Below are 22,716 nucleotides of genomic sequence, written 5' to 3' on the forward strand. Positions count from 1 at the left end.
CATTAAAATAACAGAAATTGTATTTTGACATGTTTTTGTTTGATAATAAATAAAAATAATGAGAAAATATAGTTGTGTTATATTCAATATAAAGAAGTATAATAAAAAAAAAGGTTTTTTTTTTTAAATCTTAAAGTATGATTCATAGTATTTAAATATTAAAGAATTTTTTCTTGTCTGAATCAAACATTATCAAAATCTTATTAATTTTTTTTATCAAAAGATATTTTATAATATATTTAATATCATGTATATGCCTTTTAGTAAAAATTTGAATAATATTGCCGAATTCTATAATTACTAATATTTTCAAATATTTTATTTTTATTTTTTTACAGTATGTATTAATTTTGAATATGAAAGATTAAGTAGACAAATATAGCGGTAAAGAGTAAGTTTTAGTCTTTTTTATATTAGGTAAACTCTGAACTAGTCTTTATCTGGTTAAAAATTTACAAGTATATGATTTTATAAAATTTAGACCATAAAAAATATATTTCACATTATTTAAATATTATAATTTCTTTGTTAATTTTTTATTGCAAGATATTTTATTATAGATTTAATTTTAAATATAACATGGCATTTAATGAGAAGTATAATAGTATTATTTTATGAATTATAAGTGAATAATTTACGAATGTTAGATGAAATTTTGGCACTAATGATTAAGCTATCATTTTCAATCAATTTTTACTGTGAATTATCTCAAAGTTTTTTAATCTTTTTTCTCTTCTTTTATGGTTCAGTAACGGAATTTCAATATTGGATAATTGCACAGTTGACCAGCAGATTTACGTACCTATAAAGTCTGCAACGCCACAAAATCAAAACTGTTGAAGTTCATTATACATAACTTATGACCATCTAATTATGTAATGCTACATCCATTTTCCTTCGTAAACTTTGTATTTCTTAATAATAACTTTGATACTATACTCATGATTTGATTTTATTTTATAAATAGTTTACTTTTTAATCATTATTTTAAAAATGTCTTTTAACATTAACTATTATTTAAAAAAATTATATACATATTTATTTTTTTAATTTTATATTTAATAAATATTTTAAAAATTAATTATATATATTTTATTAATTTTAATTTTATGAAAATAAAATATCACATATGATAACACACTTATAATGTAAACAAAATCATCACAACCATACAAGCTAGTATCGAACCATAACCGAAATATATAAATGAGCATTTAGTTGACAACCCTATTCCCGAGTGCATCAATTGTCCCCTCCATCTCCACCGAAGATAACTTGTCCTACCAATGTAAGCTTTGCCTAAAATATAACATAATCAATGAAAAAATAATTACAAAATTTAATAAATTGTGTTTTTCACTTTCTTCCTAATTAGATAAATTTTTTTCGTTGGGACCATTAAAATCTCTCACCGGCTAAACTAAAGAGCGTACTTCTTATTCTGTTTTATTTAGGTATGACTAAAATAATTTCAACCACATTAAGCTCTTGTTGAAATGCACCATTAAAATTTCTCACCAGCTAAATTAAAGAGCGTACTTCTTGTTCTCTTTTATTTAGCTATGACTAAAATAATTTCAACTACATTAAGCTCTTGTTGAAATGCACGCACTTTAGGATACCCATGTGCATGCATTAACTTTAAATATAAAATTTAGTAAAACCACTTAAACTTTGACACTATAAATTGAGATGAACAAACTATCACTTCCCATCAATTTTTGCAATGAATTATCTAAAAATTAAATTCTTTATTTTTTCACTTCTTTTATGGTTCAGTTCAGTAGTTGAATTTCTATACAGGAAAATTGAACAAAGTTAGCCACCAAACTTTTGTACCCGTAATAGCTTTTGACCCAATGCCCGCATTCACGCACACAAGCCCCAAGCATGCATTCCTTCATACATGCAGACACACACGCATGCACGTTGGTTCGGTTTAATTTTCATCAAAATAATATACCATGACTTTCTCTAATTCGATTTACAAGATTTTTTCTTGGTAAACTTTATATTTCTTAATAATACTATTTTGATATTATATTTAGAAGATGATTTTCTTTGTTTATTTTATTGAGATTAATGGACTAGTGGCTACACTTAATCAAGATTGGCCAAGTTATACCGGAATCAACTCTGAATTATGGGCTTATGAATAAAAGAAACATGAAACATGTTCAAACATGCTAGAAGTTGATTATTTCAAGCTCACGTTAGATATATGCAACGAACCATCTCCAACAAATACTTAAAAATGAGAACATATCACATGACAACACTTATTATGTAAATAAACTCATCACAACCATAAAGAGATCCCCGATTGATGATAAGTGCCCATTTAGTTGAAATATATCTACATTTTCCCATCGATACATACTTGCATACATGCCCTCAAGCATGCACGCTATTGCACGCACATCAGGATACCCATGTGCTTGCAATAATTTTAAATATAAAAGTTAATAAAATAACTTAAACTTTGAAACTATTAATTGAGATGAATAAACTATCATTTCCCATCAAATTTTACAATGAATTATCCAAAAATTACGTTCTTTATTTTTTCACTTCTTTTATGGTTCAACTCAGTAGTGTGATTTCAATACTGGAAAATTGAACAAATTAGCCACCAAACTTTTGTATACGTAATAGCTTTTGACCCAATGCCCGCATTCACGGACATAAGTCCCATGCATGCATTCCTTCATACATGCACACAGACACGCATGCACTTTGGTTCAGTACGCCTGTGCACCAACTTTAATTTTCATTAAAATAATACAATCATGACTTTCTCTGATTCGATTTACGTGTTTTTTTCTTGGTAAGCTTTATATTTCTTAATAATACTATTTTGATATTATATTCAGAAGATGACTTTCTTTGTTTATTTTATTTAGATTAATGGACTAGTGGCTATACTTAATCAAGATTGGCCAAGTTATACCAGAATCAACTCTGAATTATAGGCTTAGGAATGAAAGAAACATGGAACCTGTTCAAATATGCTAGAAGTTGATTATTTCAAGCTCATCTTAAATATATATGCAACGAACCATCTCCAAAAAATACTTAAAAATGCCAACATATAACATGACAACACTTATTATGTAAATAAAATCATCACAACCATAAAGAGATCCTCGGTTGATGTTTAACCATCTTCCTTTTCTCTTCTTTTATGGTTTAATAGTGAAATTTTAGTATTGGAAAATATCACAAAGTTGTTCACTAGGCTTTTCTACCCATAATGGCTTTTGACCCTCAACGCATACTTGCTTGCATGCACGCCCTCAAGCATGCACGCTCATGCACACACGTAAGAATACCCATGTGCCTACATTAATTTTAAATGTAAAAGTTAATAAAACCATTTCAACTTTGACACTATAAATTGAGATCAATAAACTATTATTTCCCATCAGTTTTTACAATGAATTATCTAAAAATTATGTTCATTATTTTTTTCACTTCTTTTATGGTTCAGTTCAGTAGTGAGATTTCAATTACTGGAAAGTTGAACAAAGTTAGATACCAAACATTTGTACCCGTAGTAGTTTTTGACCCAACGCCCGCATTCACGTACACAAGCCCCATGCATGCATTCCTTCACACATGCAGACAGACATGCATGTTCTTTGGTTTAGTACGCCCGTGCGCCAACTTTAATTTTCATTAACATAATACAACCACGACTTTCTCTGATTCGATTTACGTGTTTTTTTCTTGGTAAGCTTTATATTTCTTAATAATACTATTTTGATATTATATTCAGAAGATGACTTTCTTTGTTTATTTTATTTAGATTAATGGACTAGTGGTTACACTAAATCAAGATTGGCCAAGTTATACTTGAATCAACTCTGAATTATGGGCTTATGAATGAAAGAAATATGGAACATGTTCAAAGATGCTATAAGTTGATTATTTTAAGCTCACATTAGATATATATGCAACAAACCATCTCCAACAAATACTTAAATATGCAAACATATCACATGACAACACTTATTATGTAATTAAAATTATCCCAACCATAAAGAGATCCCCGGTTGATGTTTAACCATCTTCATTTTTCTCTTCTTCTATGGTTCAATAGTGGGATTTTTGTACTGAAAAATATCATAAAGTTGGCCACCATGCTTTTATACCCATAATGGCTTTTGACCATCAACACATACTTGCATGCACACGCCGTCAAGCATGCACACTCATGCACGCACGTTAGAATACCCATGTGCCTGCATTAGTTTTAAATATAAAGGTTAATAAAACCATTTAAGCTATGACACTATAAATTGTGATTAATAAACTATCATTTGCCATCAAATTTTACAATGAATTATCTAAAAATTAAATTCTTTATTTTTCACTTCTTTTATGGTTCAGTTCAGTAGTGGGATTTCAATACTGAAAATTGAACAAATTAGCCACCAAACTTTTGTACCCGTAATAACTTTTGACCCAACTCCCGCATTCACGCACATAAGCCCCATACATGCATTCCTTCATACATGGAGACAGACATGCATGCACTTTTGTTCAGTACGCTCGTGCACCAACTTTAATTTTCATTAAAATAATACAACCATGACTTTCTCTTATTCGATTTACGTGTTTTTGTCTTAGTAAGCTTTATATTTCTTAATAATACTATTTTGATATTATATTCAGAAGATGACTTTCTTTGTTTATTTTATTTAGATTAATAGACTAGTGGCTACACTTAATCAAGATTGGCTAAGTTATACCTGAGTCAACTTTGAATTATGGGCTTATGAATGAAAGAAACATGGAACATGTTCAAACATGCTAGAGGTTGATTATTTTAAGCTCACATTAGATATATATGCAACGAATCATCTCCAACAAATACTTAAATATGCGAACATATCACATGACAACACTTATTATGTAATTAAAACTATCCCAACCATAAAGAGATCCCTGGTTGATGTTTAACCATCTTCCTTTTTCTCTTCTTCGATGGTTCAATAGTGGGTTTTGAGTACTGGAAAATATCACAAATTTGGCTACCATGCTTTTGTACCCATAATGACTTTTGACCCTCGACACATACTTGCATGCATGCACGCTCATGCACGCACGTCAGGATACCCATGTGCCTCCATTAATTTTAAATATAAAAGTTAATAAAACCACTTAAACTTTGACACTATAAATTGAGATGAATAAACTATCATTTCCCATCAATTTTTACAATGAATTATCTAAAAATTACGTTCATTATTTTTTCACGTCTTTTATCTTTCAGTTCAGTAGTAGGATTTCAATACTGGAAAATTGAGCAAAGTTAGCCACCAAACTTTTGTACCCATAGTAGCTTTTGACCCAACCCCCGCATTCATGCACACAAGCCCCATGCATGCATTCCTTCATACATGCAGACAAACACGCATGCACATTAGTTCAGTACGCCCGTGCGCCAACTTTAATTTTCATTAAAATAATACAACCAAGACTTTCTCTTATTTGATTTACATGTTTTTTTCTTGGTAAGTTTTCTATTTCTTAATAATACTATTTGGATATTATATTCAGAAGATGACTTTCTTTGTTTATTTTGTTCCAATTAATGGACTAGTGGCTACACTTAATCAAGATTGGCCAAGTTATACCAAAATCAACTCTGAATTATGGGCTTATGAATGAAAGAAACATGGAACATATTCAAACATGCTAAAAGTTTATTATTTCAAGCTCACGTTAGATATAGATGCAACGAAGCATATCCAATAAATACTTAAATATGCAAACATATCAAATGACAAAACTTATTATGTAAATAAAATTATCACAACCATATAGAGATCCCCGGTTGATGTTTAACCATCTTCTTTTTTCTCTTCTTTTATGTTTCAATAGTGGGATTTTAGTACTAGAAAATATCACAAAGTTGGCCACCATGCTTTTGTACCCATAGTGGCTTTTGACCCTTGACACATACTTGCATGCACGCTTATGCACGCACGTCAGGATACCCATGTGCCTACATTAATTTTAAATATAAAAGTTAATAAAACCACTTCAACTTTGACACTATAAATTGAGATGAATATACTATTATTTCCCATCAGTTTTTACAATGAATTATCTAAAAATTACGTTCATTATTTTTTCACTTCTTTTATGGTTTAGTTCAGTAGTGGGATTTCAATAGTGGAAAATTTAACCAAGTTAGCCACCAAACTTTTGTACCCGTAGTAGCTTTTGACCCAACACCCGCATTCACACAGATAAGCCTCATGCATGCATTCCTTCATACATGCAGACAGACACGCATGCTCTTTGGTTAAGTATGCCCGTGCGTCAACTTTAATTTTCATTAAAATAATACAACCATGACTTTATCTTATTCGATTTACATATTTTTTCTTGTTAAGTTTTCTATTTCTTAATAATACTATTTTGATATTATATTTAGAAGATGACTTTCTTTGTTTATTTTATTCAAATTAATGGACTAGTGACTACACTTAATCAAGATTGGCCAAGTTATACCAGAATCAACTCTGAATTATGGGCTTATGAATGAAAGAAACATGGAACATGTTCAAACATGCTAAAAGTTTATTATTTCAAGCTCACATTAGATATATATGCAACGAACCATCTCCAACAAATACTTAAAAACGACAAACGTATCACATGACAACACTTATTATGTAAGTAAAATCATCACAACCATAAAGAGATCTCCAATTGATGATAAGTGGCCATTTAGTTCAAATATATTGACTTGGTTATGGAAACAAATTACTTAATGGCTTCAATTTCTGGTAAAAAAAGCAACGAGTTCAATTCCAAAACACAGAGAAAACACAAATATATGAAATATAAAAGTGCAGAGAAGAATATATACATGTTCAATCACGAACAAGAACCAGATACTTTGTTACACATACATACCACCATCTTCGGTGTATGAAGTTTCTGCCAAAAAATATGAGGAATAGACATAATAACTTCCTTCTCTTCTGTAGTAACTATGGGGACCACATCATGAAACCATTTGCATCAAGATTCTTCATTCATCACACCAAAATCAGAAAAAATGAGTTCATTTTCATTTGATCAATATCAAGTAGTACTAGTGATTGTAACTTGTAAGACCAAGAAAGAGTTTTGATTTTACCACTGGAATATTCCCTTTTGGGAGGGATACTGAAGTTGTTACTGTTGCTCCTCTTTCTTTCTGGTTCATATGCACCTTTAAAGAGCCATTGAAGAATCTGATATATATATATATATATATATATATATATATATATATATATATATATATATATATATATATATATATATATAATATCATCAAGTGGTACATCCTAAGTAAAACCACTTCAAATTTTGATATTAATTAAGAAACAACATGATTCAGTGCAGCCCCTGCGACAATGTTCTTGTCATACGATATATATATATATATATATATATATATATATATATATATATATATATATATATATATATATATATATAACATCATAAAGTGACATATCTTAAGTAAAATCACTTCAAATTTTGATATTAATTAAGAAACAAGGTGGTGCATGATGTTAGGTTTATATATTTGTCATATTGTCATATGAGATTGCAGTCATTGAGAGATTGTGGTTCTATATATGTGACAGTATTCTTACACATATAAGGCATTTGACACTACTTTTAACCCAAAACCTTAAGACAATGGGGTTATGGGCCTTGTATCTTATATAGTGTTTAACTTTGTCTATTCTATCCAATATGAGACTTTGACTTACACTTGAATTATTCCAACACATGACTATTGTCGGCTCGTGTCGTAAGGTGTTGGGTTAAGTCTCACAACGAACACAACCCTCATCCTTAGTTACCAGCATTCCTTAAGGTGTTTCAAATTTGTACCTTGGTTATGATCGTTAGTTGAGTTTAACTTTCATGCACTGTATAAAGAGTTTTACACATCATAAAAATCAGCAAACTGAATGTACATAACAGAATCTAATTAGATCATAGTAAAAATGATTTTAAATAATTTATTGATGTGGAAATAGGTTTGTTGTAACATCCCTAAGGAATATTACTTTTAAAATACCAAAAGCGAATTAAAAGAAAATAAAATAAGACGCGATAATATTGATAATACCTCATTTATAATCACATGTTCCCAAAATACGGGGAAATAAAAATCGTAACGTTGCATACAATATAAATGTTCGTAATCCAAATTTATTACAACTATAAAAGCTAAAATAGCTAATGTCCAAAAACATGAAAAATATCATAAAACTCAAAGTCTTCAAATGCCCATATAATCCCGCTCTCCAAACTCAAGCGTCTCTTGGCTCACCTGTCAAATCATCTACTCCCGGATAATAAATTATTCGATCATCGTCACACACAAACAGATAAGGTGAGCTATGCATATATAAATATAAAATAAATATGACACCCATCCCAAGAAGTAAATTTACTGATATGTGTTAACTACAAATTACCCACCTCTGATCTCATATTCCTTCATGAGTCACATGCATGAAACTAGGTCTTGGGACTTTACTGTGCTCCCTCGAAACTATCCCTTTCGTGGTCTAACCCTACGAGCCAATCCTGCTCATAGTCCAACTCCACAAACTCCTCGTCTGTGGTAAAACATCCAAGCCTTCCTAGTTTGGACCCTGGCACGCATGCAATCACCATATTATGGACTCCTCGCCCAATAGCAGCCAACGAGAATAAAACTATTCCTTGCCCATCGTGCGTCCAACGCATGTAATCACCATACTAAGGACTCCTCGCCCAATAGTAGCCGACGAGAACTAACCAGTTCCATGCCCATCATGCGTCCCACCACCAAGCACATCCCAGACCCCTATTGGACTTAATCCGTCAAGCCCAAGCATAAAAGTGAGTGAACTTAGTCCTTCAAGTCCACTAATCCACACATCAACAATTCCACAGCAACCAAAATCGCCTGGCGCCACCTAGACTCCGCTAGGCAGAAACTGGAAGTCAACCGACCGATGGCCACACCCTTACCGCCAGGTGCCAACGGCCAAACAGGAGTCACGTTGCTCAATCACCACTTGGCGAACACAACGCTGCCGCCAGGCGCCTCTTGCAGACAATAGCCACTGCCACTGATTTAGACCCTACCACTTGGCGGCTCACCCCACGCCGCCAAGCGCCATACCAGTAGCGCAATGCTACTGGTTTTTGGCATTATTCACGTGTCTTAAGAGGTTCCAAACTTGAAATTCGTCTTTCACACATCAATCATAGTAATTAAGGCATAACACCACAACTAAACACAACAATTACAATTAGTTCATGCCCAAATTAAATATTAACATGTCCTAACATGTTTTACTTTATTCACTAATGAAACAATTCAAGAGATGGTCCATATGGTACCCTCCTCTTGCAACAACACAATTAAATAGTGTACAATACTCTATCAACCTCCAGCTACACACCCAAATCCTGCCAAATCAATTTAAGCATACACACATACTCTTCATCCATACTTGCATTAAACCTGTCCCATATCCACAACATACCCCGAGTCTCATACACATACAGTTTAATTTTCATATAATTCAGGTCACTAAGTTTAAAACTATGATTGCACCAATACTGAAATAATGAGACCATCACTGCAGTAACCATTAGTTATGAATTATCTAATCCATCCAACTCACACACATAATTTTCATAATTATCACTAAATGACATACACCCTAAAACATAGTTTATCGCACACCACAACACTTTCTACCGGTTCCGCAATTAAACCACTCCCATAAAGGGAATCCACACAAAACAAACTTTTCTTCTGAGCTGATGGGTCGCCTGGCGGCAGCCTTAATGCTGCCAGGTGGTGCGTGAAAATCTCGGTTCTGCCCAGGTTCCTCCCGCACCCAGCATAACTTCTCCAACCACCCAATATCATTTTTACCTTAATACTAACACAATTTCTCATGTATACCACATCCAAGGGTTCATAAAATATTCATATTAACATCAATCACACGTAATCAATGCACCTCTCATAACATTAGTTATGTCATTCATCCCCGATCCCAACATAAACCCTACAATCCCAAATTCAGACAATCTTGTTCCACTTTGGCAATTACAAATAACAATTCACAGTACCAAAGATTTTCATATCAGAATAATCACTTCCCAGCATCCCCACATTACGAAAACATCAACATTCGCAAGAACTGTGCAAGCCAGTTTCCGTCGCCTGGCGGGCAGCACTTAGCCGCTAGGCGGTGCATAGCAGAAAACCCCAGAAATGGTTCTGGAGGCATGAGTCGCCTGGCGGTTTCTGGAAATTTCCATAAATCCGACAAAACTCAACGCAAATACTAAAATGCACATTCCAATCATCCAATATAGCACGAAAGCATACAATTATCATCAAAACACCAAATAAGAGCTCCCCTAACCTGGTTTCCTCGCTTAAAATTTGACTTCTTGAAAGTCTCCAATGATCACCAATGGCTTCCTCCCAACTTATCCTTCTAACTCAATTCTCCTATCACTCCAGAAGACACGTTCCTCTCTGAACTCTTGCTCCTCACAGTACCTCCTCCAATTCCAGCCAACCAAAACCCTCCTTTTTACCACTAATAAGCCTTATAATGGTGGTTTAATCAGCCATCCTTGGGTGCTAAGTCTGCTAGAGTTTCCTTTAACCCTTTAAATTCAAGACAAGGCTAAAAATAGCAAAAATAGAGTTTCATTTGGATCCCTCTAAGGTTTGAACCCACACCCATGCAAATACCAACTCAATGTCAAACCATTCAACCAATTCATATTTCATGCTAACCAATATGATTCAATTATTATTGCCTTAAAGATTCTGCATTTATTGCGCATTTATTGCCTTAAAGATTCCCATTAAGTATTTCAGCTAATATGAAATACCAATTCATATTTCAGCTAATACTTCTCCACATCATAGTATTCCGCATTTATTGCCTTAAAGATTCCTATTACCCGCATTTATTAAATAATTATTTAATTATCTATTTAATTTTTCTCGGGTCTTACATTTGTTTTATGCGGTACTCGCTTCATGGTTTAGGCTGAAATATCCCCACCTGACCATTGGTGCTTTGGCGCGATCAAATTAATACTACTTATCTATAACAACTTCAGTATTGTTAAGAAAGTAGTCAACAAAATAGAAAGGGTATAGTAACCCAAAGTCGTCTCCCAACGAACACGGAATTGATTTTTAACAAATTAGTTCTTATAAAACTATACAAGAGTTAGTCAAATAAGATTATAAAAATATGAGGGATAAAGATAAAAAGATAAAATAAGATATAAACAATAGTAAAGAAAATATATTGATTCCATTGCTTTTTCAAAATAGATTCATCATCGGTTATCTAAAGAATATTGCTCAATTAATTATTGTTGTAGATTTACAAATTAATCAATGTAAAGTCTCAATTAATTTGTTGGCGTTCTCACTTTTAACCAAAGTACAGTCTCAATTAAAAGTGATAACTTTTAGATTATCCACAGTAAATTCAATCAAAGTACAGTCTCAATCAAATTTTACTATGCCTAATCATGTCTATTCTTTTATCTCCTCACCAAATAAAAAGCTTAATTAATCAAAGTAAAGTGTGAATTAATTTTCGTTAGAGTAAATACCTTTAATCAAAGTAAAGTTTCAATTATTGGTAAAAACTCATTTAATCACATGAAATTTTCTAAATAAAATCAAAGTAAAGTCTCAATTAGATTTAAAAACCCTTATACTCATATGATCAACATGCATATGATTTAAAATCATTACTTTTTTATGTGATTCAAAGATAAAAGACATAGATGAATAAAAACCTCAACAATAATAAAAAGAACAAACAAATTATTTCATTGTAACCTCAGAATCCAATTAAGAAATTACAATGGAATCAACTCAAGAAGTTTAACAATCCATAGAATGCAAAAGTGAAAATAGAAGAATGGAGAGAGAAAAAGGAAACGAAATCAGACCCCCCTAAGGGTTCCAAAACTTCGAAGTCCCGAACTTATTTTTATCTGCTCCCCCTTGGTCTCTTTATATAGAACTTGGACTGGGCTTTTATGTTGCTAAAATCTCTCAAATATCTTTTAAAATAATGATAAAGATAAATATTCAAAAGTATTTGGAGAGATATAGACTATTTGACAAATATAGTTGGTTAATAATTTATGATATAATTAAATAAATTAATTATTTAAAGATATCTGATAAATTATCACCAAATAATATTTGCATTAATTTTCTCAATAAGCCATTTTTAATCATGTAGTCCAAATTTGCAGAGACATCAAAAAATATCAATATTTGAAGTTAAACCCCTCTTGTTTGACCAGTCTTTGACCAGATTTGAATATTTGACTAGAGTTGACTGTTTGACCAACTTTGACCAGTTTGACCGTGCAATAGCAGACTGACACGTGGCAGAGTGCTCTCTCTCCAGAATTAGGGTTTGCTGCCTCCATCATTGATTGTGGCTGAAGGTGTATGTCTGGTGGTGGCCAATGGCGTGCGGCGCGGTGGTCGTCTTCTCCAGCGATGTTGTAGGTGCTTCGTTTGGATTGCAGTTGATGACGGTGGTGGAGCAGTGGCACGTTCATGATGGGTGCGTAGTGGTGGAGCCGTGAACTCTGTTGCAATGCTGGTAGACTCCGTTCTGGTTCGTTCTCGCTCGCAGGTGCAGGCTGATGAGTGCGTCGCGGTGGAGTCTTCTCACTACTAAAAAAATTCATATTTCCTGCCAATTTTGTTTGAAATTTTTTTTGTAGGAAATACTTATAAATTTTGTTATGAAAATTTTTTTTGCAGGAAATTGCTGCCATTTTTTTTTTGCAAAATATTTTGTATAAAACACTTTTCGCAACAAATTTTGTTGGAAATACTTGCGAATTTTATAATTTTGTAGGAAATAATTACCCACAAAGGAATTATCTGCCAATTAAAATTCTTAGAAAAGATAGCAGGAAAAAGCCTTTTCTTGCAAATATTTTTAACAAATTTGCAAGAAAATTCCCATGTAATATTAGAATTTGTAGTAGTGTCTGCAATGGCTGCTGGTGCGCGAGGATGATGGTGGCTTCAAGCTTGCGGTGCAGATTCGTTCACGGTGCTTCTCTTCTCCTCTGGTTCATGGTAGCTGCTCTAATGGAGGCGCTGCAGTTGCAGACGATGATGGTTCGTGTTGCTGCTGCAGCAGGTGCAAGTGGATGCGTCGTGGTGCTCCAGCGAAGTGCGATGGTGGCTGGTGATTGAGTCTGCTGCATGCGAGAAGGATGGAAAGTGTTGCTGCCATTTTCTGGTTCGCGGTGGTCGAAGGAACTCGCGGTGGCAGCTGCCGTGGGTGGCAAATTTGGGTTAAGGTTTCAGGTTTGTGAGATGGGAAGAAGATGATGAGGTGTCACTCTCTAATTGGTGCAGATGTGTTTGTAAGGATAATGACACGTGTCAGCATATGGTTGGCCTGATTTGAAAGGTGGGGATTGCCACATGGCATGATCTGAGAGAGTTGGATTTAAGTGGTAGGAGGGGGTGTAAATAGACATATTAGGGGGTGCAGAATAGGTTTTTGGTGAGACCCATTTAGAAAGAGGGGAGTGTATAAGTAAAAACTAGGGGTGCAGAAGTGATTTTTCCAGAACTTGCTAATTTCAGCCTTATTTAAAGGTGGTTTGTAACTTCAATCAATTTATATTCCCACCTTCAATGAGCTTAATCTTAATTTCAGCTGCATCAACAAACGTTAGAATATCCAAAAATAATTTATGTAGTTAAAAATCACTTTTTAAGACATTTTTATCACACAAACTCAAATAGCCTAATTATCAGAACTGTCAATTAAATCACTCCTTAAGCATACAAATTCAATTAAATACCTAAAATTAAACACTGAATGAGAACAAAAATATACACTCATCACCCCACTTGACCATTGGTGCTTTGGCCTCATCAGCACCAATCCTATACTTTGATAACATCACGCCACAAAATGGTTACTACTCTGTTGTCACAAGGGATTATCGAGTAATTCACCATCATTTGATACTTTAGTCTTATATTTATTTTACTTTTCATGAAATGCTTATTTTGATGAAGAAATGACATGCAGGAAGCTAGTGAGACATGTTACAAAACTATACTGCAATCTTGGATTGAAATTCACATAGTAGCTTCTCAACCAAATGGATTAGTCACTCTCAGCAAGAGATTCAACACTTGCAAGTATATTAAATTTTATTTTTTAAAATATATTTTATAAATATACTAATTACAACCGGTTTTATTTTATCAATTAATCAAATTTACTACAATTTTTCATTTTACTTTCACTCTTTCTTACTCAATCTAAAGGATTTCCCTTTCTATTTTCTTTTTCTTCTTTTCTTACATTTTCCACACTTCCATTAATTCAAACAAAGACCAAGTGAAATTAGCCTAAGACGCATTCATCCTCTAGGTGGAATCTAACCGTGTGCTTGGATGATAAATTTAATAAGAAATTGAATATATGATATTTGAATTATTTATCATTGAATTCTCTTAATTTCTTAAATAGTTTGTTTGGATAAAGTGATTACAATATCTTGAAATTATATTTTTTTATTTATATAAAGCAGTTTAATTTTTTAGAAAGTTTGTATTTCAAAAATATTTTGATGACTCGATCCTACCCTTCATCACAGGCCTTTGGCCTTTGTCTCAACTCGGCCTTCAGTACAAGTTAACTCAGCTCGATCTTTGGCCTGGGCTGACTTGGCCTGAGCAAACTTGGTTCAACCTTCGACCTGATTTACTCGTATCGATTTTCGATATGGCTGATTCGTCATGACCTTTGGTTTGGTCGAATCAACTCGATCTTCAGTTTATGTCAAATCGGCTTAACCTTCGCCTCAAATCGACTGGACTTTCAACGTGTGCCGACTTGGCTCAACTTATGGTCCGATCAACCTGACTCAACCTTTGGCCCAGAGCGACCTGACTTGTCCTTCGACTTAGTCAAATCATCACGAACTTCAATCCAGTCGAAATCAATTCAACTTTTAGCCTTGGACACCTCAATTGACTCTTCAACCCGAACCAACTCAATTGACTCGATCGAGCTTTCATCCTGGGTTGACTCGATTGAACATTCAACTTAAGCCAATTCGACTTAACCTTCGTAAGTGGAGTGGAAATGAGTGCGGAATTTCAAATTTTTATACTTTTGAGAGTATTTGAAATTCTATTATTTTAACTTTTTAAAATGCCTTATTAAAATTCTGCAATTCCATTTTTTTAAAATTTTATCATCTAAACAAATCATTTTAATATAAAGAATTTTAAATTCTTCAAATAAATAAAATATTTTGTTAAATTATCATATCCAAACACAACATACAAAAATTCACAGAAAAAATATCATGAACGTTTGGTCATTCAAAAACATCTTTTGCTGATAACATAATTACAAAAAAGAAGAATTCATTATAAGTTATCTTTAAACATAAAATTGTTAAATTATTTTATTTGAGTTTTAATGCTAATGTGGTGTGTAGCCACCTCCTGCTTGATGTTGCTATTTCCACCACCTGAGACCGAAAACTTTCACGCAGCACGTTGGGCAGTTAAACAACCACTAATTGATTGCCACCGAGAGGACCAGAGAGGCCTTGTGCTGAGTTCACGTATTTGCCTCCTTTTCTCTCAAAACAAGATTGCATCTACTCATCACTCCAATCTTTCGGACACACAAAACATATTTTATCATTGTTATTGTAATTAAAGTGGTGAAAAAAATATAAACAGTCAAAATTTTTAAAAAATGCCAACACATACTTTATATTAATTACAGTCCTAACTAAGGATGTCAAAAAAATCCATACACACGGGTATATGTGAATAAAACTCGCAATAAGTAAGAAATGAATATTAAAAATGGATACCCGCTACCTGCAGGTTTGAATATTTTTGATACTCGTATGTTAACGGGGCGGATACGGGTATCATAGTAACCCTGGATACCCGTACCTGCTAAACTTTAATTCACAAAAATACCCTTATATAATATATATATATATATATATATATATATATATATATATATATATATATATTAGTAAAAAAATATTCTGACTTAATTTTTTTTCTTGTCTTGTGTTTTCATTCTTCCAGCTTCAAGTATTGGTATATTGTCTTCTTCTAGGTACATCTCTTGACATTCTTCTCTTTCCTTTGTTTGAAATTGGGCATATACATCAAATCCTATATAGAAAATGACGTTTATGGTATGCTTGTTGTCAAATAATGGAACCAAAATAAGAATACTTGGCACGTGACAGTTGATGTTTATTATTTGTTTATTTTTTTTATTTTTCAGGAACCAATTGGAGAAAATGAGCTTGTTGATCAAAACATTAATTAAAGAATTTTCATTATATTAAATGTCATTTTATATTTACTTTTATAATTATTTGGACTTGTATTAATTTAAATTTATTTAAACTTTATTTAAAATTTATGACAATGATTTTTATTTTTTTAACTGAATCATACAGCATTGAGTGGTGGTGTGGTGGTGTAATAAATGTAGTATGTATTTCTATTTTGGTTCATAAATAATGTAAAAAATATTCTCCACTTTCTACATCGGTACTCATACAATGGATGTAAAATATCCAAGATTATTGGTGTTAAAAAGAAGTATATATATATATATATATATATATATATATATATATATATATATATATATATATATATATATATATATATATATATATATAAATGTAAGTTTGATCCAAAGTTACGATATAGAAATAAAGTCTAACTTAAGATTGATGCGTAAATTAAACTACATAAAATATAGATTCCCATAGATTATTTCATCTTTAAAAGTATTTTTATCTTTCATCTTTTAAAGATTTAAAATTGTTTTAAACAAAAATATGATTGTTTATGTAATTAAATGACAATATCTTAAAAAGACACGAAGAAAACCATCTTTATTTTGAGAATATAAGATTAAAATTGTAGTAATAATTATAATGATCATGTGACGTAAGGAGATATTACGAATCACACACTACCAATGCAGACCATGTAATTCACTAGGACACTACACTATTTTTTATAGGTTCTATTTGATCCTTGGTTTTGGAAGTTGGAATTAAATTTTGATACTTATCAATATTAATATTCTATAAGTTCCAACTTCGTTTGGATATTCAATTTAAATTAACTTTTGTGAGTCGTGATGGTTATAACGTTTGAGTTCAGTCAATCTAAATTTGAATTCTTGTCGGTGAAGTTTAATTTTTCTTCGCATGAATTGTCTTCAATATAAGATTATTCTCTTTCATGCCATTTGAATGACTAATATAAGTGTGGACAAACAGTTGGTTTTTTTTAACCGCATATATATACACATAATTAATTTGGACCGGGGAATTTAAAAGAAAAATGTCTTACTCTTTACTTTTTAAAATTATTGTTTTATTTAGTTTAAATGAATATCCTATTAATTTTCTTTTCTAAATAATTTCTTATTTTTTCACCATCTTATAACTCTTATCTCTGTCTCACAATAATGAAATATATATATATATATATATATATATATATAATTTATTTATACAATTTCTATGTAATTATTTTCTTTGTCTTCATGTTTATTCATCTATTTTCATGGAATAATCTAAAATTCTTTAATTCTTCATTTGAATAATATCTATTCAATTATTTTTATCTCTTTTAATTTGAGGTTATATTTTATCCCTAAACTAAAACTTAATTATTTACAAAATTATCAATACTTAAAATTTAAAAATAATCTCATACAACAATTTAAATTTCCTGTTATTAATTTAAAATATAATCCAAGCACTTAAAAAACATTTATTTACAAGTCTACAATTTATATATTAAAATTATTTATTATAAACGTTACTTATATACAAAATATTTGTTTCATAAAATGTAGAAAAATAGCTCACATACAGAAAAAAAAAAAAAAAAAATCATTTCTTATTCATCATTCCGTTGAACAAAAACGGCCGCGGTAGTGGTAGTAATATGACCGTTACATAGTGGGATCCGAATTGTGAATGTTTTTGAATTTTGCTGCTATTTTATTGCTGTGGTTACAACAATAGTTGATCCTTAAACAACTAGTTCCCACAAAGGAAAGACACTCTTTTTCACTCTTTCTCTCCCTCTTTCTCTCTCTCTGCAGCATCATCATGAGCAGACAAATCACAAGCCCAGTGATAAAAGAAGAAGACGAAGAAACAAAGGAAGTGGTTCAAGAGAAAGAGGAAGGAACAAAGGAAGTGGTTCAACAAAAAGAGGAAGAAGCTTCTCACCCTTACGCCTTTCATGTCTCTGGTCCTCGCAATTTGACCAACCTTAACTGGAGAGACCTTATCAGTTCTAGCTGGTGGGTATACCCTTTTCATGTTTTCATTTAATTCTTCTGAATCTGAGATCAATTTAGCTTTTTGGCATATGAGGTTGTTGTCTTTTGGCCCCATTTGGCCAATGGTTGAACCTTAGTGTTAAAAGTTCGAAACTTGGCTTCTGGGTGTGGTTGTTTTCTTGATGTCTGATTAGCTTTGAAGTTACTCGTGTAATGGGGTTTTCGAGGGAGATTGAAGGAAGTATCATGAAATGGAAAATGTAGAAGTTTTAGCAATAGGGTTTTGAATTTCAGTCTTTTGGACTGAGAATTTTCATCAAATGCCAAACATAGCAAGATGTTTCTTGTTGATCAATTATCTGATTGTTTGATTTGGTTTGGATCTTGTTTTAGTTTCCTTATATGTTGCTTATTCATTTGCCTTATGGGTCTTTGCTTTATGGATTAATCAGGGCCTAATAAATTTTCTTACTTTTGGAAGGTCTAATTTGTTTCGAAGTTTTGTTTATAACATTCATTCATAGTTGCTTTAATTAAGAAGTATTTGGTATAGAATTTTTGGTCTGATCATTCATTCTTTATGTTTAAATTTCCATTTTAGTACCCAATTTGTTAGTTCTTTCCTTAAGAAGTAATTGGAATAGAATTTTGGGACCCTGATTTACGGGATTTCTTCTCTAAATTATTATTATTAGCAATAACTATGATTGCTTATTAATATTAGGAATTGTCATCGACAAAGACTTGATCTGTCCATTTAGAATTTTTAATTTTAATCTATAACATATTGGTCTGGGTTAATTTTGCCACCCTTTACTTTAATTAATATTATAATTGGTAAATTCTGAAAATTAAGAAAAAAGATAATGTGTAATTTGATTCCTCTAAGATAACATACATTTTAAAAGTACATATTTTATTTTTAAAGTTTCCAGATTAAAATTTCATATTTTTTGTTTTTAAAATTTTACTATTTTCTTAAAGCTGGTCAAATGACCCATTGACCCATCAATCTAGCATAGAGCCAGATTAAACCTAAAATTCATAACCCCTTTAGAATATTTAGAACATGTATCTGATCAGAGTGAGGTATTGTTATTACTTGGTTCATTGGATTGGACCGATCACATTAGATGGTTTACTTTAACATCCATTATTTGTTAGTCATGTCTAATTCAGTTTCAAAAATTTGAAAACAATAATCTTTTTCTCATTCATTCTTGTTCATAAAACTCTTCACTTTATGGTCTATACTCGGTCAGAGTACATTGTTGCAATGTATGTGTGTATTCAGGGCCGGATCAAGGTCTAAGAAGATAAAGCCTTTGTTTTTAAACTTCTAAGAAAAGAAGGTCTAAATTTTTTTTCTAGTAATAATTGCTTTAGACCTCCATGAAAACAAGTCTTTATTTTCTTTATATCTTAAGTTTGCTTTGAACTTCCAAACTCTTATGTGTGTACTGACGAGTATTTTGTTTGTACGCAGGAAGGATGCAAATTACAAAAGAACTGTGATTGCTTGTTTTATACAGGCAGTGTACCTGGTAGAACTTGACAGACAGGAGAAGAGAAGCGAAGAAAATGCTCTAGCTCCAAAGTGGTGGATTCCCTTCAAGTACAAGCTCACTCAAACGCTGATTGATGAAAGAGATGGATCCATTTTTGGTGCAATACTTGAATGGGACAGAGCAGCAGCAATGGCTGACTTAGTTCTGATGAGACCAAGTGGTGCCCCCAAAGCCGTTTTAGCTCTAAGAGGAACATTGCTGAAAAGCCCTACAATGCGCAGAGACATCGAAGATGACCTTAGATTTCTGGCCTGGGAAAGCCTGAAGGGGTCTGTGAGATTTAAGGTTGCTCTGGAGGTACTAAAATCAGTGTCAGACACATACGGAAGCAGCAATGTCTGCATTGCGGGGCATTCATTGGGAGCTGGATTTGCTCTTCAAGTGGGAAAAGCATTGGCAAAGGAAGGCATTTATGTGGAGACACATTTGTTCAATCCACCTTCTGTTTCAGTGGCCATGAGTCTGAGAAACATTGGGGAAAAGGCTGAGTTGGTTTGGAAGAGACTCAGATCCATGCTTCCTTCTTCAAGTAGTGTTGAAGAAGGTGAAGGTATTGGCAATGGTGGAGAGAAGAGTGTGAGCGTAGGATTGAAGAGTTGGATACCACGGTTATCTAGCTTCAAGAATGGTGGTTTTGGGGTGGGAAAATGGGTTCCTCATTTGTATGTAAACAACAGTGACTATATATGTTGCTCTTACACAGACCCTGAATGCTTCTCAGAGGAGAAGAATGATGGTGACAAGGAGAATGTTTGTCCAACAAATGGACATGGACAAGGACAAGTTGCAGCAAAGTTGTTTGTGGTGACTAAGGAAAAGCAGAAATTTCATGAAGCTCATGCCTTGGAACAATGGTGGTCTAGTGATGCACAACTTCAGCAGGCTAATAGCAAACTCATAAGCAGACAGCTTAAATCTTTGTATACAACAACAAATAGTGTTTCTTCGCAGGTAATGCAGGGAACAACACTACCCAGATAACAATGGGTAACAACAATGGTCTGTGAAATAAGCTCTAGGTTACAACAATGGGTTTCTTATAATTTTCCTCCAAACAAATTGTATCATTGTTTTTAACCTTACAATGAATTCATTTTTTTTTTCTTCTTTTTAATGAAAGATCAGTACAGTATTATTGAGATTGTAGTGATCAAAGAGCTAATTCATGGTGCAAACTTATTTGGTCCAATTTAATTGCCAAATTATATTATGAAAATTTTATTCAGAAAAAAGAAAAGAAATAAAAACAGAAAAACAATCACCAATCACCAAATATTATTATAACGGAGTAAATTTATTGGTGGTATCTGTTGGAAGTTCCACATCGACCAGGCTAATTCACAATATATAAGTGGGTGCAATCCTCACCTTACAAGTCGGTTTTGGTGGGTTGAGTTAGGCTTAAAGCCTACTTCTTACATGTATCAGAGCGAAGTCTCACATCGACTAGAGATAAGGCTAATTCACAATATATAAGTGGGTGCAATCCTCACTTTTTTGGGTTGAGTTAGGCTTAAAGCCCACTTCTTATACTACCATTTTAGTGATCACACTGGTTAATGGTTTTCATATGAAAATTACCATTTCAGAAGACTTTTTTCGTAGCAAAATATTATATGATTTTTGGAAATTATAAACCTTGGGAATTATGTTCTTTTGGTTGATGAAAACATTGCTGAAAATATTTATATAACTTTTTAAAATAGAAGAGTAATAAATCGTTTTTATTTTACTTTTTATTTTTATCGTGATATTGATTTACTTAATGAGAATAACATTTTATATTTTTTTCATTAAATATTTTATTTTAGATCTGAAAAGTTTGATTTTCACCCATCATGTTATTTATTAAATATTTTTATATAATATATTAAAATTCAAATCATTATAATTTTTATATAAAAATTAAATTTGATCTCATTTTCGATACAGACAAAATTGATCAATTTTAAGTAAAATTGAAACTAAATTGAACAAAAATAACAAAAATAGGGATAATATAAAACATTGATTCTGACACTTTTGTCCCTCTCCAAATTCAAACCAAATTTAATTTTTATATTAAAATTCACATTTTTATTAAATATTTTTATATAATATGTTAAAATTCACATCATTATAACTTTTATATAAAAATTAAATTTGGTCACATATTCGACAAAGACAAAATTGATTAATTTTAAACAAAATTGTGACTAAAGTGAACAAAAATAACAAATATAGGAATAATATAAAACATTGAATCTGACACTTTTGTCTCTCCAAATTCAAACCAAATTTAATTTTTATATTAAAATTCACATTTTTTATTAAATATTTTTATATAATATATTAAAATTCACATCATTGTAACTTTTTATATAAAAATTAAATTTGGTCTCATCGACAAGGACAAAATTGGTTAATTTTAAACAAAATAGGAACTAAATTGAACAAAAATAACAAATATAGGTATTAAATTGAATATAAAACATTTACTCTAACATGGGCACGTTGTTAAATTGACACATGTACATTTAAAAAAATTCAAAAAAAAAATTAAAAAAATTAAAAAAAAATCACGAAGTGATACGTGACAACTAGGGATGGAGCGGAGCGGGGACTGGTTTCGCTTTTCCATACCCATCCCCATATAAAAAATTCATCTCATCCCCATTTCCAAATCCAACGAGTATCAAACTTTTGTCTCATCCCATCCCCAC

General features: G+C 31.9%; 1 protein-coding gene across 1 annotated transcript; it reads left to right on the forward strand.

Moving 5' to 3' along the window:
* The first annotated feature begins 18,168 nt into the window (after positions 1–18,168).
* LOC114187376 (GDSL esterase/lipase At4g10955-like) lies at positions 18,169–21,176 on the forward strand. The gene is made up of 2 exons (XM_028075615.1): positions 18,169–18,467; positions 19,933–21,176. Exons 1-2 carry the CDS (start codon positions 18,271–18,273, stop codon positions 20,993–20,995), a joined length of 1,260 nt encoding a protein of 419 aa, XP_027931416.1. The 5' UTR covers positions 18,169–18,270; the 3' UTR covers positions 20,996–21,176.
* Positions 21,177–22,716: the final 1,540 nt, after the last annotated feature.

The sequence above is a fragment of the Vigna unguiculata genome, chromosome 6, assembly GCF_004118075.2.
Source record: "Vigna unguiculata cultivar IT97K-499-35 chromosome 6, ASM411807v1, whole genome shotgun sequence".
Taxonomy (NCBI): Eukaryota; Viridiplantae; Streptophyta; class Magnoliopsida; order Fabales; family Fabaceae; genus Vigna; species Vigna unguiculata.

Excerpts from the sequence above, each read along its gene's own strand:
- LOC114187376 (XM_028075615.1), top strand. The coding sequence starts at position 18,271 with ATGAGCAGACAAATCACAAGCCCAGTGATAAAAGAAGAAGACGAAGAA. Across the intron at positions 18,468-19,932 it reads GACCTTATCAGTTCTAGCTG|GAAGGATGCAAATTACAAAA; the intron begins GTGGGTATACCC and ends GTTTGTACGCAG.